The 14,804-nt window shown below is 44.3% G+C and overlaps 1 protein-coding gene across 4 annotated transcripts in view; it reads left to right on the top strand.

Annotated features, from left to right (window-relative positions):
• STRIP2 (striatin interacting protein 2) overlaps positions 1-14,804 on the top strand; it is a 53,783-nt gene that overhangs the window by 6,655 nt on the left and 32,324 nt on the right. The window contains exons 3-9 of one of the 4 annotated variants that reach the window (XM_078343794.1): positions 2,175-2,249; positions 9,338-9,472; positions 10,971-11,019; positions 11,884-11,952; positions 12,162-12,268; positions 12,982-13,109; positions 14,260-14,463. In XM_078343794.1, coding sequence (XP_078199920.1) covers positions 2,175-2,249; positions 9,338-9,472; positions 10,971-11,019; positions 11,884-11,952; positions 12,162-12,268; positions 12,982-13,109; positions 14,260-14,463 — 767 coding nt within the window. Of the gene's footprint in view, positions 1-2,174; positions 2,250-3,899; positions 4,055-9,337; positions 9,473-10,970; positions 11,092-11,883; positions 11,953-12,161; positions 12,269-12,981; positions 13,110-14,259; positions 14,464-14,804 lie in introns of those variants that run through there. The other 3 variants (XM_002807066.6, XM_054237719.2, XM_035254767.3) reach the window with 3 other exon arrangements.

Raw genomic sequence — 14,804 nt, 5'->3', positions numbered from 1 at the left:
AAACAACCTACAATGCCCATCAGTAGGGAAATGGATAAACTATAGCTATTAGTGCAGTAGGCTATTGAATAGCCATTAAAATAATTGATCTAAATTAAGACATTTCTTCTTTTTTTAGAGATATGGTCTGATCAGTATGGTGAAATCCCGTCTTTACTAAAAATACAAAAATTAGCCAGGCATCATGGCATGTTCCTGTAGTCGTAGCTACTCAGGAAGCTGAGACAAGAGAATTGCCTGAACCCGGGAGGCAGAGGTTGCAGTAAGCCAAGATCACACCACTGCACACCAGCCTAGGTGACACAGCCAGACTCCATCTCAAAAAATAATAATAAATGCTAAAGACAAAATTGGGAGAAAAGAGCAGTAACAAGAATTTATACAATATGATACTGCTTGTATTAAAAAAAAATTTAAACAGAACAATATCATATGTTTGCAGGCACCTATGCATATAGTAAAAGTAGAAAAATAGGCATGTGAAGGATACACACCAATTTCGTTATAGCAGTGGCCTCTGGAGAAGGGAATAAGATCGACTGAGGAGCAGTCTGAAGCATACATAACAAATGCTAACATTTTTACCTGCGTAGAAGATAGTACACAGATGTCTTAAATGTACTATTCTGTACTTACCTGTATATGAAAATTCATGATCTAAAATTTAAAATGAAAAGAATAAAACTAAAGTTCAGTACCTAATAGCCTTGCTCACTTTTCTGATTGGTCTTGTAGTGCTTTACTCTTAAAGATACATATATCCACCTCCTCCATTAATGACTGAAGAATTTAAAATTCAGAGATGAGATTTGCTTTTGGTCATGCCTGGATTCTGGAGCTGAGGACTCAAAAGCCCTGACTACCAGACAAGGTGTTTCTCAACCATTAGACAGGTGGCTGGAACATAAGTGAATTTCTCTTGCTTTGTGAATTACCTGTGACCTAGTTAAATTTCCAGGAAGGGTCTCAGGTAGGGAGCAGGTAGAGATTTAAAGGAAATCTGTTCTGTCATCTGTTGATTTCTCTATTACAGTTCATCTTCTGTAAGATGAGGGTGTATATATATATATGTATATAGTTAAAGAGAGAGAGAGAGAAAGAGAGAGAGAGAGAGAGAGTATGTGTGTATGTAGAAAAGGATATTATTTTTATTTCTCTCCTTTTTAACAGACAGAGTCTCATTCTGTTACCCCAGGCTGGAGTGCAGTGACATGATCATAGCTTACTAAAGCCTCAAACTTCTAAGCTCAAATGATCCTTCCACCTCAGCCTCCCAAGTAACTAGGACTTGGAGGTTGATCCCAGCCTGATCTAGTAAAAGGCATGTGCCACTACACCTGGCTAATGTTTAAACTTTTTGTAGAGAAGGGGTCATGCTATGTCGCCCAGACTAGTCTCAAACTCCTGGCCTCAAGCAATCCTCCTGCCTCAGCGTCCCAAAGTGCTGAGATTATAATTCTATCAGTGTGAGCCACCACACATGGCCAGCATTTTTATTTCTCATAAGCTTTCTGCATTTTGTATTGAGAGGCTGCTCTTAGCAAAGTTAGATTTTCCTGGGTACAACAGCCCTTTGGCAATCATAGCTGTTCTCTAGATGTTTTTTGTTTTTGTTTTTGTTTTTGTTTTTTTTGTAGCGTCTACCTAGTGGCTGTAGGCAGGAATCTAAACTTCTATACCCTTTGAGGAAACAGCAGGGAGAGAATGAACTGGCTCCAATCCTGAAGAGCCATCCAGCAGCCCTTGCCCTGGTTTCCTGAACAGCACAACAATCTTTCCTCTGAGTTTCAGGAGTTGTGTTGCCCTCCTCTTCCCTTAGAGATAGAATAGTTCCTGGTCGGGTTGACAAAGCAGGAGTCACAACCCTGAGAAACAGGAGTGGTGAGATTAAGCTCTCTGTGCTCCAGTCCTCCTCCTGGCCACACCAAATGTTGAAGGCTGCCTTCTCTGCTGCAGCAGTCAGCTGGCAGGAGGAGGACAGGTTTGATGGTTTAATCACCCAGGGACACAAGTGGCTATTTTTAACTGCTCTGAAAAGGAGGAAGCTGGCTTTAGATTGAATTGGACACAGGAATGTGTTAGAAGCTTCAGCTCTTTCATGCCACCCTCTCTACCTTGGGCCCCTTCTTTAAGGATCTCCCGAATGTGACTGTTAATGTTCTTTCCTGCCACAGAATTGTATAGTTACACTGAGAGCCTGGAATTCACCAATAACAGGAGGTGCTTTGAAGAAGATTTCAAGACTCAAGGTAATTCCAGATCTTTACTCACAGAAACCTGCTTTTTCCTTCTATGATATCCCAGCCTGATCTAGTAAAAGGCTAAAACAAAATATGATCCTTCATCCCCTCTGTATTAGTTAGGGTTCTCTTAGAGTGACAGAACTAATAGGATAGATAAAAATATATGTATAAAGGGGAGTTTATTAAGTATTAAGTTACACAATCACAAGTTCCCACAATATGCTGTCTGCAAGTTGAGGAGCAAGGAGAGCTAGTCTGAGTCCCAAAACTGAAGAACTTGGAGTCCGATGTTCAAGGATGGGAAGCATCCAGCATAAGAGAAAGATGTGGGCTGGGAGGCTGGGCCCATCTCTCCTTTTCATGTTTTTCTGCCTGTTTTATGTTTGCTGTCAGCTGATTAGAGTGTGCCCACCAGATTAAGGATGGATCTGCCTTCCCCAGCCCACTGACTCAAATGTTTATCTCTTTTGGCAACACCCTCACAGACACACCCAGGACCAATACTTTGTATCCTTCAATCCAATCAAGTTGACACTCAGTATTAACCATCACAAGTCCACCCTTGTCAACTTAAACTCACACACATCTCCTGAGATTATACATAATCTTCAAATATAGAAAATAATAAGGTCATAATTACGCCCAGCATAATACACCTGGAAATGCACCAATCCCCAACCCAAATGCTATTAAGTAAAATTAACAATACTTAAATGCTGATATGAAGTCAATAAATCTTATGTCACATGATAAAGGAGAAAGGAAATCAAATGAAGATATTTTTTTAGTACAAGTGTATACATGCACATTTTTTTTTACAAAAGAAGGAAGAAATACTCATGACAACCTCATTTTTGCAGCTGGTCATGTGGTCATAGCTGGTATTGATGACTACCTTCTTCTACTACCCATTCTGTATTCCCTTTGCCTTCAGCAAGCATCTCAGCAGATCGTGGTTTTTTCCTAGTGGAGTGACCCAAACCTTCATTCCTGAAGGGTCTGGGTCATTTGTAGTCCTGCCTGGATTGGGCTGTTGTAGTGTCCCATTGACCTTAATCACAGGGCATGGTAATACTAAGAGATTTCCTAATGGATCTCCTGTATTCCACACATACTCTTCCTTACCTCCATTGTGGAGTAGTAGACTGATTTCATCTTAATAGTCTGGGTCAGTCACCCCAGACAACACTGTAACTCCCTTCTTAGCCTGTTGACTTAAAGGTAGGAGGAGCCCAAAGTGTCCAGGTGGCAATCTTAACTTCCAGTTTAATAATGTTGTTGTGTCTCCTGGTGGCAGTGTTCTTCCCTTTGGAGCTAAAACTTCTAGGCCAGCAGAACATAGTGTCATAGGAAGAGGAAGCAAAAATTTTGCTAGTAGATCACTAGGGGTGATGGTTAGTGGTGCCACTTCTATTTCCACCCCTTGATTCCTGGACTGGTAAATCCTGATTATGGGAGAAATAGTACCATATATTGGATGTTGATTCAGAGCATACATACACAGCATTCTAGAGGACTTTGCCCCAGCCCTGCAAAGTCTTGTTACCTAGTTGGTGTTGTAATTGTGATCTCAAAAGGGCATTCCACTGTTCAGTCAATCCAGCTGTTTCAGAATAATGGGGAACATGGTAAGACCAGTGAATTCCATGAGCATGAGCCCACTGCCATACTTCTTTAGCTGTAAAGTGAGTGCGTTGGTCAGAGGCAATGCTGTGTGGAATACCATGATGGTGGATGAGGCATTCCATGAGTCCATGGATGGTAGTCTTGGCAGAAGCATTGCTTGCAGAATAGGCAAACCCATATCTGGAGTAAGTGTCTATTCCAGTGAGGACAAATCTCTGCTCTTTCCATGATGGAAGATGTCCAGTATAATAACCTGCCACCAGGTGCCTGGCTGATCACACCAAAGAATGGTGCCTTATCAAGGGCTCAGTGTTGGTCTTTGCTGCTGGTAAGTTAGGCACTCAGCAGGGGCCGTAGCCAGGTCAGCCTTGGTAAGTGGAAGTCCATGTTGCTGAGCCCATGCATAACCTCCATCCCTGCCACCATGGCTACTTTGTTTATGGGCCCACTGGGTGATGCCAGGGGTGGCTGGGGAAAGAGGCTGAGTGTCCACAGAACAGGTCATTCTATCCACTTGATTATTAAACTCCTCCTCTGCTGAAGTCATCCACTGGTGAGCATTCACATGGGATACAAATATTTTCAGTTTTTGACCACTCAGAGAGGTCCATCACATACTTCTTTCGCAAATTTCTTTGTCACCAATTTTTCAATCACGCTTCTTTCAAGTGCCTGACTATCCAGCCAAACCATTGGCTACAGCCTATGAATTAGTATTTAATCGCACATCTGGCCATTTATCCTTCCATGCAAAGTGCACAACCAGGTACACTGCTCAAAGTTCTGCCCACTGGGAAGATTTCCCTTCACCACTGTCCTTTAGGGATATCCTAGAAAGGGGCTATAGTACTGCAGCTGTCCACTGTCAGGTGGTGCCTGCATATGGTGCAGAACCATCTGTGAACCAGGCCCTAGTCTTCTCTTCCTCTGTCAACTGATCATAAGGAACTCCCCATGAGCCCATTGAAGCAGGCTGGGGGAAAGAAGACAGAGTGGCAGGACTGGAGACCATGGGTATTTGAGCCATTTTCTCATGTAATTTACTTGTGCCTTCAGGACCTGCTTGAGCCCGATCGTATATATACCACTTCCATTTGATGATGGAATGCTACTGTGCATGACTTATTTTATGGCTTGGTGGGTCAGAAAGCACCCAGTTCATGATAGGCAATTCAGGTCACATGGTGACTTGATAAATGTTCAGTTTCTGCCAAAGACCAGTAGCAGGTCAAGAGCTGTCTCTCAAAAAGAAAGTAGTTATCTGCAGAAGACGGCAGGGCCTTGGTCTAAAATCCTAGAGGCCTCTGCTGTGATTCACCTATAGAGGCCTGCCAAATGCTCTAAACAGCATCCCCATCTGCCACTGACACCTCAAACACCATTGAATCTGCTGGGTCATACGGCCCAACTTCCAGAGCAGCTTGCACAGCAGCCTGGACCTGTTGCAGAGCCTTCTCCTATTCTGGAAGCCCTTTGGGTCACTCGATAAATGGGCTGGAGTAACACACCCAAATGAGGAATGTGTTACCTCCAAAATCCAAATAGGCCCACTAGGCATTGTGTGTCTTTCTTGGTTGTAGGAGGGGCCAAATGAAGCAACTTATCCTTTACCTTAGAAGGAATATCTCGACAGGCCCCACAGCACTGGACCCCTAGGAATTTTACTGAGGTAGAAGGTCCCTGAATTTTAATCAGATTTATTTCCCATCTTCTGGCACACAAATGTCTCACCAATACGTCCAATGTGTTTGCTACTTCTTGCTCACTCGATCTAATCAGCATAATGTGATCAATGTAATGGACCAGTGTGATATCTTGTGGAAACAAAAAGCGATCAAGGTCTCTCTGAATAAGATTATGACTCAAAGCCAGAGAGTTGATATACCCCTGAGGTAGGACAGTAAAGGTATATTGCTGGCCTTGCCAGCTGGAGGCAAATTGGTTCTGGTGGGCCTTGTGGACAGGAATGGAGAAAAAGGTATTTGCCAAGTAGGTGGTCACATACCAGGTACCAGGAGATGTGTTAATTTGCTCAAGCAGTGAAACCACATCTGGTACAGCAACTGCAATTGGAGTCACCCCTTGGTTAAGCTTATGATAATCCATTGTCATTCTCCAAGATTCAGCTATCTTCTGCAGAGGCCAAATGCGACAGTTGAACAGGGACTCACCACCCCTGTGTCTTTCAAGTCCTTGATGATGGTACTAATGTCCGCAATCCCTCCAGGGATGTGCTGTGTTTTTCATTTACTATTTTTCTAGGTAGAGGTAGCTCTAATGGCTTCCATTTGTCCTTTCCCACCATAGTAACTCTCACTCTATCAGTCAGGGACCCAATGTGGGGGTTCTGCCAGCGACTAAGAACATCTATGCCAATTATGCATTCTGGCACTGGGGAAATGACCACAGGATGAGTCCATGGACACACTGTAAGTTGGACCTGAGCTAAAGCTCCATGAATTACCTGACCTCCTTAATAAGCCCCTACTTTAACTGGAGGACCACAGCGATGTTTTGGGTCCCCTGTAATCAATATCAGCTCAGAGCTAGTATCCAGTAATCCCTGAAATAGCTAATCATTTCCTTTTCCCAGGGCACAGTTACCCTGTAAAAGGCCAGCAGTATCCTTGAGGAAGGATGGGAGAAAGATTCTCTGCATAAATTATTGGTAATATAGAGCAATTATGGGGATCTTCATAGATGCAGGTGCTGCCTTCACAAATCTGTTTTGCAAGGCATTGGTCAAGGGTGTATCTTCTGGACCCTCCCAGCTGAGATGAGTAGCTCTAAAGTGACTAATCTACTCCACCATCCCAGTCTCCCTAAGCCTTTGGATCCCTTCCTCTACATTAAACCAAGGGAGACCAGGCATTGCCAGCTTGCTTACAGTGGGCCATCTTTTAATCCATATTTCAGCTAAGCAAATAAACTATTAGAACCTTTTATAACTCCCTAAGCTGCAACATTAAATGCAGAGTCCCTGTTTACTGGGCCTAAATTAATAAATTCAGCCTGATCCAACTCTGTCTTCCTTCCTCCATTGTCTCATACCCTTTATATCCATTCCTATGCCTGTTCTCCAGATTTCTGTTTATATAAATTAGAGGACTCAAATAGTTCTTTTCGAGTGTAGCAAACCTCTTCATGGGTCACACTCTCAACCTCACCTCTAGGGGCCTACCAGGACTTTCATCTAGTTATAGGTCTAGAAGCAAACAAAGATGTTGAGGGTGGCTTCTGAGGAGGATCAACATTATCTTGCCTGGCAACTGTTTCAGGGCAACTGCCGTCACTGTTGCTTCAGGCAGCACAGGGTTTGTCTCCTCAGACAAAGGTGTTTCCACCTGACAGCAGCATGGGTCTGGGAGGAGATATTGCCACTGGTAGGGATGGGGAAGCTGTTCATTCTGGCAAAAAAGGTTAATCAGAGTTTACAAACTCAGTGTCCCCAGCTTCACCAGGGTCCTCCCACATGTCCCCATTCCAAGTTTCAGGGTCCCATTCTTTTCCAATAAATGCCCTCACTTTAACAGTAGACATCTGACAAGTATGTAAATGCATCTTTCATTGCAGGTCAGCCATTTACATAATAAGAACTTGTGTCTGTTCCACAATTTCAGCTCTTTCTCTACAGGAGATAAGACTCTCACTCAGGGCAACCTTAGCAGATTTGAGGTTCAGTATCTGCTTCTGAAGCTGGGAGATAGAATCCCTGAGTTCATCATTTCCTTTCATCACTTTGTCCACTGAACTTAGGAGCAACCAAACAGCTTCCTTATGTTCCTTGGTTCTCCACATATGGTCAAAGGTATTATGTGTAGTTACTAAACTCCTTGCCTCTCACAAGTGGTGAATCGAGAGTGTCAAATGCATTTATTTTGCGTAACTCTCTAAACAGTTTCCTCCAAGGACTACCGGTGTTCTTATACTATTAGAAGTAAAGTCCTTAGCATTTTTGGATCTAATCATATTAAGCAGCCAACTCCAGAAACCCCAAAACCTCTAGAACCACTCCTGGTACCCAAATCTGTATTAGTCAGGGTTCTCTTAGAGGGACAGAACTAATATATATATATGTATATACATAAAGGGGAGTTTATTAAGTATTAATTTACACTATCACAAGGTCTAGATCTGGATCTCCTTGCTCCTCAGCTTGCAGACAGCCTAGCTGAGGAGCAAGGAGATCCAGTCCAAGTCCCAAAACCGAAGAACTTGGAGTCCGATGTTCTAGGGCAGGAAGCATCCAGCATGGGAGAAAGATGTAGGCTGGAAGGCTAGGCCCATCTCTCCTTTTCATGTTTTTCTGCCTGCTTTATATTTGCTGGCAGCTGATTAGATTGTGCCCACCAGATTAAGGGTAGATCTGCCATTCCCAGCCCATTGACTCAAATGTTAATCTCTTGGCAACACCCTTAGAGACACACCCAGGATCAATATTTTGTATCCTTCAATCCAATCAAGTTGTTACTCAGTATTAAGCATCCCACCCTCCATAACCATATAGTCTTTCCTTTTTGCTTATGGGATATAGGATTCTCTGTATCTCAAGTGGAGAGCAAAGCATGAGAAACTGGTGCTGTGCTGCCTGATAGAACCCTTGACCTTAGTGTTCCACCTCTATCTTCAACTCTGCCCTACTCAGTAGTAATTTCATGGGCCCACGCTGTGACATTCTCAGACATTCTCGTCCATTTTCTTATTTGGTCAGTGGCAATTCAATTTTCAGTTCAGTAATGTATGGTGAATATCTGTTCTGTGTCAGATACTGGAGGCAGGGTGAGAGGCAGCTTTTACAAAGAAGTTATAGTTTGAGAGCAGAGGAGAGATGTACACATCACAGAACTAGCTGAGGCTCAAGCAATCCTCCTACTCCAGCCTCCCAAGTAGCTACAATTACAGGCATGTGCCACTATGCCCATCTTCTGCCCAAGGGCCTTCTCTGTAGCCTGTACGGGGCTGCCAGGAAGGGTAGGAAATCAGTGTGCTCTTCTAGTTTAGCCCCCCACCCCCCGCCATCCAGGAGGAAAATGCTGTGTCAGAAAAGTTTTAAAAGTGTCTTGGAAGCAGAGTATTTGACTGGAGGATTTATTGAAAAAGGTCATTTTATATTGGGCATGTAAGAGTAGGAAAGAGGTCATTTTGTGTTGGGTCTGTAAGGATGACTAGGAATTGAATGTGTAGGGGAACAGAGGGAATTCTTTGAGGAAAGGCAGAGAGACAGGCAAAGATAGGCAGTGTGTGGAGGACAGAGGGGATATTGAAGAAGATGAGGCTATAGACAGGGTTCAGTCCAGAACGTTTTGGGTCCTTTTCCCATCCCTTATTCTTTCTCAGCGAAATAAGGAAAGCTTTTGGAGAAAATAATTTTGGGGGGCACTGAGATCAGAGGTGGGTATGCTATGAGGAGCCTTTCCAGGGATAGTGGCAGTAGCTGACACTGGTTGTATTTGGCCTTTTATTCCCAGTGCAGGGCAAGGAATGGCTGGAGTTAGAAGAAGATGCCCAAAAGGCCTATATAATGGGACTCTTGGACCGGCTGGAGGTGGTCAGTAGGGAACAGCGACTGAAGGTGGCCCGGGCTGTTCTCTACCTGGCCCAAGGTGAGTGACCAACCTTGATAGTTTCAGAGGGGTGGAGGATAGAGAGGGAAGTGGAAGTGGCATTATCAGGACTGAGATGAGGCAGGCTGTGCTGGGAAAGCAAGGTTTCTTGCCTCTCAAGGACAGATCTTGTCATGTGCTAGGAGTAATCTGTGCTTATAAGGAAGATTAGATAGTGTTGAGTGCTGTTCTCGATCCCTTGGGATCTACCTTTATCTTACCAGGCATGTCAGAATTTTTTTATAGGATTCTTCTTTTCCCTACCCTGTACTATAATCATATGTGAATACTAGCAAAGAGGATCAGTGTGGCCAGAGCTGCTGCTGTACCACCAGCTGATCATGGAGACAATACATCAACTGTGGCCTGGCCCCAAAACTGAGGAGAAATAGGAAAGTGTCATAAATACACATGGACCCCTTGCATTGTTTCTCATTGGCATTTTGAAAGTTCAAGCCAACATAGCTGCAGGAGTGGATGCTGTGAGTAATTTGGAGATGATCAGAACTAAATAGAGTAATTGGGGAAAGCATCCCAGAAGAAACCCTAGCCAGGTGTTGGAGAGGGAAATGAGATAGCCCAGCTGGAGCAGTGAAAATAAGCACTTCAATCATACATAATGAGGCTTGTTAATAGAACCAACCAGTTGGGAACTAAACAAAAAAATTGTAAAAGAAAAAAATAATAAATGAAGAGGGGAAATTGTGGACATTGGGTGAAGAGAAGACTAGCAAATAGGACTGTGTCCTCTTGTATCTCTTGGGTCTGGTGCTCTGGCCAACTTCCAACTGTAATTACCTTCATATGTTTGCCCAAGAACTTTATATATATATTTAAGGTTTTTAAAACAAAGTCTCACTATGTTGCCCTGGCTGGTTGAACTCATAGGCTTGAGCTGTTCTTCTGCCCCAGCCTCCCAAGTAGCTAGGATTATAGGCATGTGCCACCATGCCCAGCTTCTGCCCAAGGGCCTTCTCTGCAGCCCATACAGTGCAGCCAGGAAGTATAGGGAATCAGTGTGCTTCTCTACTTTAGCACCCCTTATCCAGTGACTGACAGGAGTTAATAGATGGATAGCCTGACTATCTCACCCCTCTTGGATAGAATAACTGTGAGTTGTGTGTTTTATACTGTTTCCAAAGTTATCCCTGAGTGAACTTTTTTGGCTTCCTTTTCTTCCCTGTCTCTACTGATGATTCCTGGGAACAGTTCCCAAATAAGCTACTTACACTGGAATCCTTACTTACCTCAGAATCTGCTTCTGGGAGAGCCCCCCTTAAGATGACAAGCCATTGATGAGCACATTGGACCTAACCATGGAGACTACCTCTCCTCTCCCCTGACTCATTCCAGGAAGTTCTTGGGGTCCCTGTCATATCTATGTCAGCCTAATTATTGGGCAGAGTATTATAGGAAAATCTGAAGATCATGGTGCAGGGTAGAAAGAACTGGGATACTGCTACCCCTCAACCCCTGTAACAACTGTCTGGTCCTTTAGGTACTTTTGGGGAATGTGATTCAGAGGTGGATGTGCTACACTGGTCCAGGTACAACTGCTTCCTGCTGTATCAGATGGGGACCTTCTCCACCTTCCTGGAGCTACTCCACATGGAAATTGAGTGAGAAGCCTTAGGGGAAGGGCTGACCTAGACAACCCCCATTCCTTAAAGGGGCCTCAGGTTCTATGCTGGTTCCCTCACTATAGAGACCCCCTGTGAGGAACTGGGTCTACTCTCACCTCAGCCCAGAGCTCATTGACAGTTAGCATCCAGCCATGTTCTCTGATACTCTGTTCTCCCTCCCGGAGGTTAGATACATCTGTGTAGCTTCTGCCTCACTTACAGCTTTAATCCTGGGCTTCAGGGGCCTATCCTGAGTGGGTTCTCTTTATTCAAGGACTTTCTTAGCTTAGCCTAATTCTGGAATTCAAGAGGGAAACTGTTTTGAGTGCATGACCCAAGAAAGACAGGAAATCAATTTTTTCCTGTCGCTGTGCCCATTTCTTTCCCTCATGGGCTATAGTTCTAGAGGTGGCCTTATTTGCTGCTACCACTACAGTGACCTCTTGTTTTGTCTCATGTCCATCACCCAGGAGTTTGAGATAGGGTACAGTCTGCTTATTATTCATCAGGTGTTTCTTAGCATCTGTTTTATGTCCAGCACAGTACTAAGCATAGTGGGGAATGCAAGAGGCATGGATACCACAGATCCTGCCCTTGCCTGTCTTCATTATAGGTAAGAGTTTGCTAAGGTGGCAGGGGAATTTTGTCGGCTCCTTTACCCTAGACTAGTTTCATTAGTGGCTGCCTAGCTAGGGAATGGCAGGCACTCATGTTTGTGTGTGTGATAAGTAAGAGCACAGAGAGAAAAGAGGTCTTATCATTCCGTTCTTTTTTTCCTCCCGATGGCAGCAACAGCCAGGCCTGTAGCAGTGCCCTTCGGAAACCAGCTGTCTCCATAGCTGACAGCACAGAGCTCCGGTGAGTGGGGCTGACTATGGGCTTAGAACGGGGCGGATGATTAACACCTGGGTTACCTTTTCCCCAAATTGCAGATAACTCAGACAATTAGGAAGTTGCCCTCTATCTAATCTCACTGGGTTGGGCTCCCACAGAGACCATCCCTGAGGGCTCTGACTGTGGGCTGGGAATTGCCTTGGGAACCTCTTGTGACTCTTCTGTAACCCCAGGGTGCTGCTGAGTGTTATGTACCTAATGGTGGAAAATATTCGCCTGGAGCGAGAGACAGACCCCTGTGGGTGGAGGACAGCCCGGGAGACCTTCCGCACTGAATTAAGTAAGAAATGGCACTTGTGGAAGGTGTGGATGGGGTGCTAAAAGGGAGAAGGGAAGCAGAGCATCTGCCTAGGAGAGGCAGACAGTCCTTTTTCCTTTTGTTTTCTTTTTTAAAATTAATATCCTTTCTTTTAGGACAGAGATACTGCATGGCAGGCATGAGGGCTGGGCTTGATTGCTCCTCTGTATCTATGAGCTAGGTCCAGTCATGTAACTTCTTTATGCCTTGGTTTCCTTGGTTATAAGTGGGGATAGCCATTTCTCTCCCACTCCATCATGAATCCTACATGAAAAAAATGAATCACCTTGAAAACAGAGTTCTATTCAAATGTAAGTTGGTGTTGTCATCTGAGAGGGATAGGATATGAAGACCTATGGGATTTTAAAAATATATTTATTGATGTGGTAAAGTGAATTACACTGAGTTTTTTATCCAGAAAGCAATGTCTTCATTATTGTTACTTCTAGTTTGGCATTTACCCCCAAAGCATCACCCTAAGCTCTGGGACCTAACACATTTTAATTCCATGTCCTCCCTTCCTGCCCTTGAAGGGCTTCCTTCTGGGGGCTAAGCCTCCTTCTCAGGACCAAGTACTCTGGAATTCTTCAGGGGAGGTGAGTGCCTTCCTCTGTGTGTCCAGAATCAGGTTTACAGGAACAAGGTTTTAGCTGCCTCATTCTTACTTTCTGACTCCACTCTCTCCTCACTCCTAGGCTTCTTCATGCATAATGAGGAGCCTTTTGCCCTTCTACTCTTCTCCATGGTTACCAAGTTCTGCAGTGGCCTGGCTCCTCACTTCCCCATAAAGAAGGTCCTGCTCCTGCTCTGGAAGGTGGTCATGGTGAGTGATTCTCCCCACTCCCACATTATAAGATCAGCAATGCCCTATGCCGCCTCAGTGTCTTCTATTCTTATTCCAGGAGGCTTGAGCCAGGGAGCAGAATAGAGCAGCCTTTAGCCAACTGCTAATACGGAGGGGCAACAAGGCTGTCCTAGAGACATCAGATATTCTGTTAGAAAAGGTTTCGTGTTCCTTATTTATTTATTTTACTTCTTTTTTTGTTTTTTTTGTTTTTTGTTTGTTTGTTTTTTATTTAGGTTTCGTGTTTCTATTGGATGAATAGGAGATGCTACTCCATAAACTGGGGGTGTCAGTGCTAACTTCTCTTGATAAAGCCAATGTTTGATGGAAAGAACACTGGTTGAAAGTTGGTAGATCTGGTCTTTGCTGATGCTGAGAAACTTTGGGCAACTCTCTGAGCCTCAATTTCTCTAGCTATAAAAGGTTGGGGTGAGTGCCTGCCATCCCTCCAGATAAACAGAGGATTTGTATTATATTTTTTAATAAAAATTACTTTTTTTTTGTACAGTCAGGTCTCCTTGTGTTGCTCAGGCTGGTCTTGAACTCCTGGTCTCAAGCAATCCTTTTACCTTGGCTTCCTAAAATGTTGGGATTATAGGCATGAGCCACTGGGCCAGACCAGGATTTGCTTTTTTTTTTTTTTAAATAGTGAAATTCTTATAAATATGTGCCTGTAGTTTTGTTACTACTTATTCAGCCTCCTTCATCTCTGGCTCCCATCTCCCAAGGCAGGCCTAATAGGAGGAACCACATATTGACTGCAGAGGAAATTGAGTGACTCTGGGGGTTTATAGTATCTGGATGTGTTCCTCAAAAAAGGAGATAGTTTCCTATTTTTTTTTTTTTTTTTTTTTTGAGGAGGCACCCAGGAATCTCTTTCCTAACTTCTGGTTATGTTTCCCATACTGGGGTAGTAAATAATGCTTTGTCCTGGCCCCTGAGCTCCTCAGTTGCTGTGGGGATTGTAACCACATTTGCCTCTTCCTGCTTTACTGCTTCCTTATTAAGGAGAAGGTCTGAAGGGACTGGGGGTTGTGGCTCTTTCTTTTCATCCATGTTTCCCTGACCTTGGCTCTCTGTTACTTCCCTCCCTTCCTCTCTCTTTGCCCCTTTTCTGTTTCTGCCTTAGTTTACCCTAGGTGGATTCGAGCATCTGCAGACTCTCAAAGTACAGAAGCGGGCAGAATTGGGCCTACCTCCACTGGCTGAAGACAGTATCCAGGTGGTGAAGAGCATGCGTGCTGCCTCCCCACCTTCTTACACTCTTGACCTGGGGGAATCTCAGCTGGCACCTCCACCCTCCAAGCTGCGAGGCCGCCGTGGCTCTCGAAGGGTATGGACTGAAGCAAACAGTGGTACTGTGACACTGACTGGCCAAAAATCAAGATTCTAAGCTACTCTGGGTATGGTAGGAAAAGGCAGTAAATGGGCTCATCCTGCCCAGGTTTGCCCGATGACCAACCTGAAACCTTAGAGTCTCTACTTTGGCCTCTATCCCCCAGCCCTGACAGCCCCTGGGCTGTTGTGATGTAACACTGTGATATCACATTGTATAGCCATGTCTTGTTACAGAATCATTGGCCTGGACCTCAGTGGCTAGAGTTTCTTACATTCTGAACAACAATTAAGGGTATAATCCTGGGGATAGGGACCTAGGGCACCTGAAGAGGGCTC

Source organism: Callithrix jacchus, chromosome 11, assembly GCF_049354715.1.
Source record: "Callithrix jacchus isolate 240 chromosome 11, calJac240_pri, whole genome shotgun sequence".
NCBI classification, from domain to species: Eukaryota; Metazoa; Chordata; class Mammalia; order Primates; family Cebidae; genus Callithrix; species Callithrix jacchus.
The sequence above is the reverse complement of the archived record's forward strand: the minus strand, read 5'-3'. Positions and strand labels throughout refer to the sequence as shown.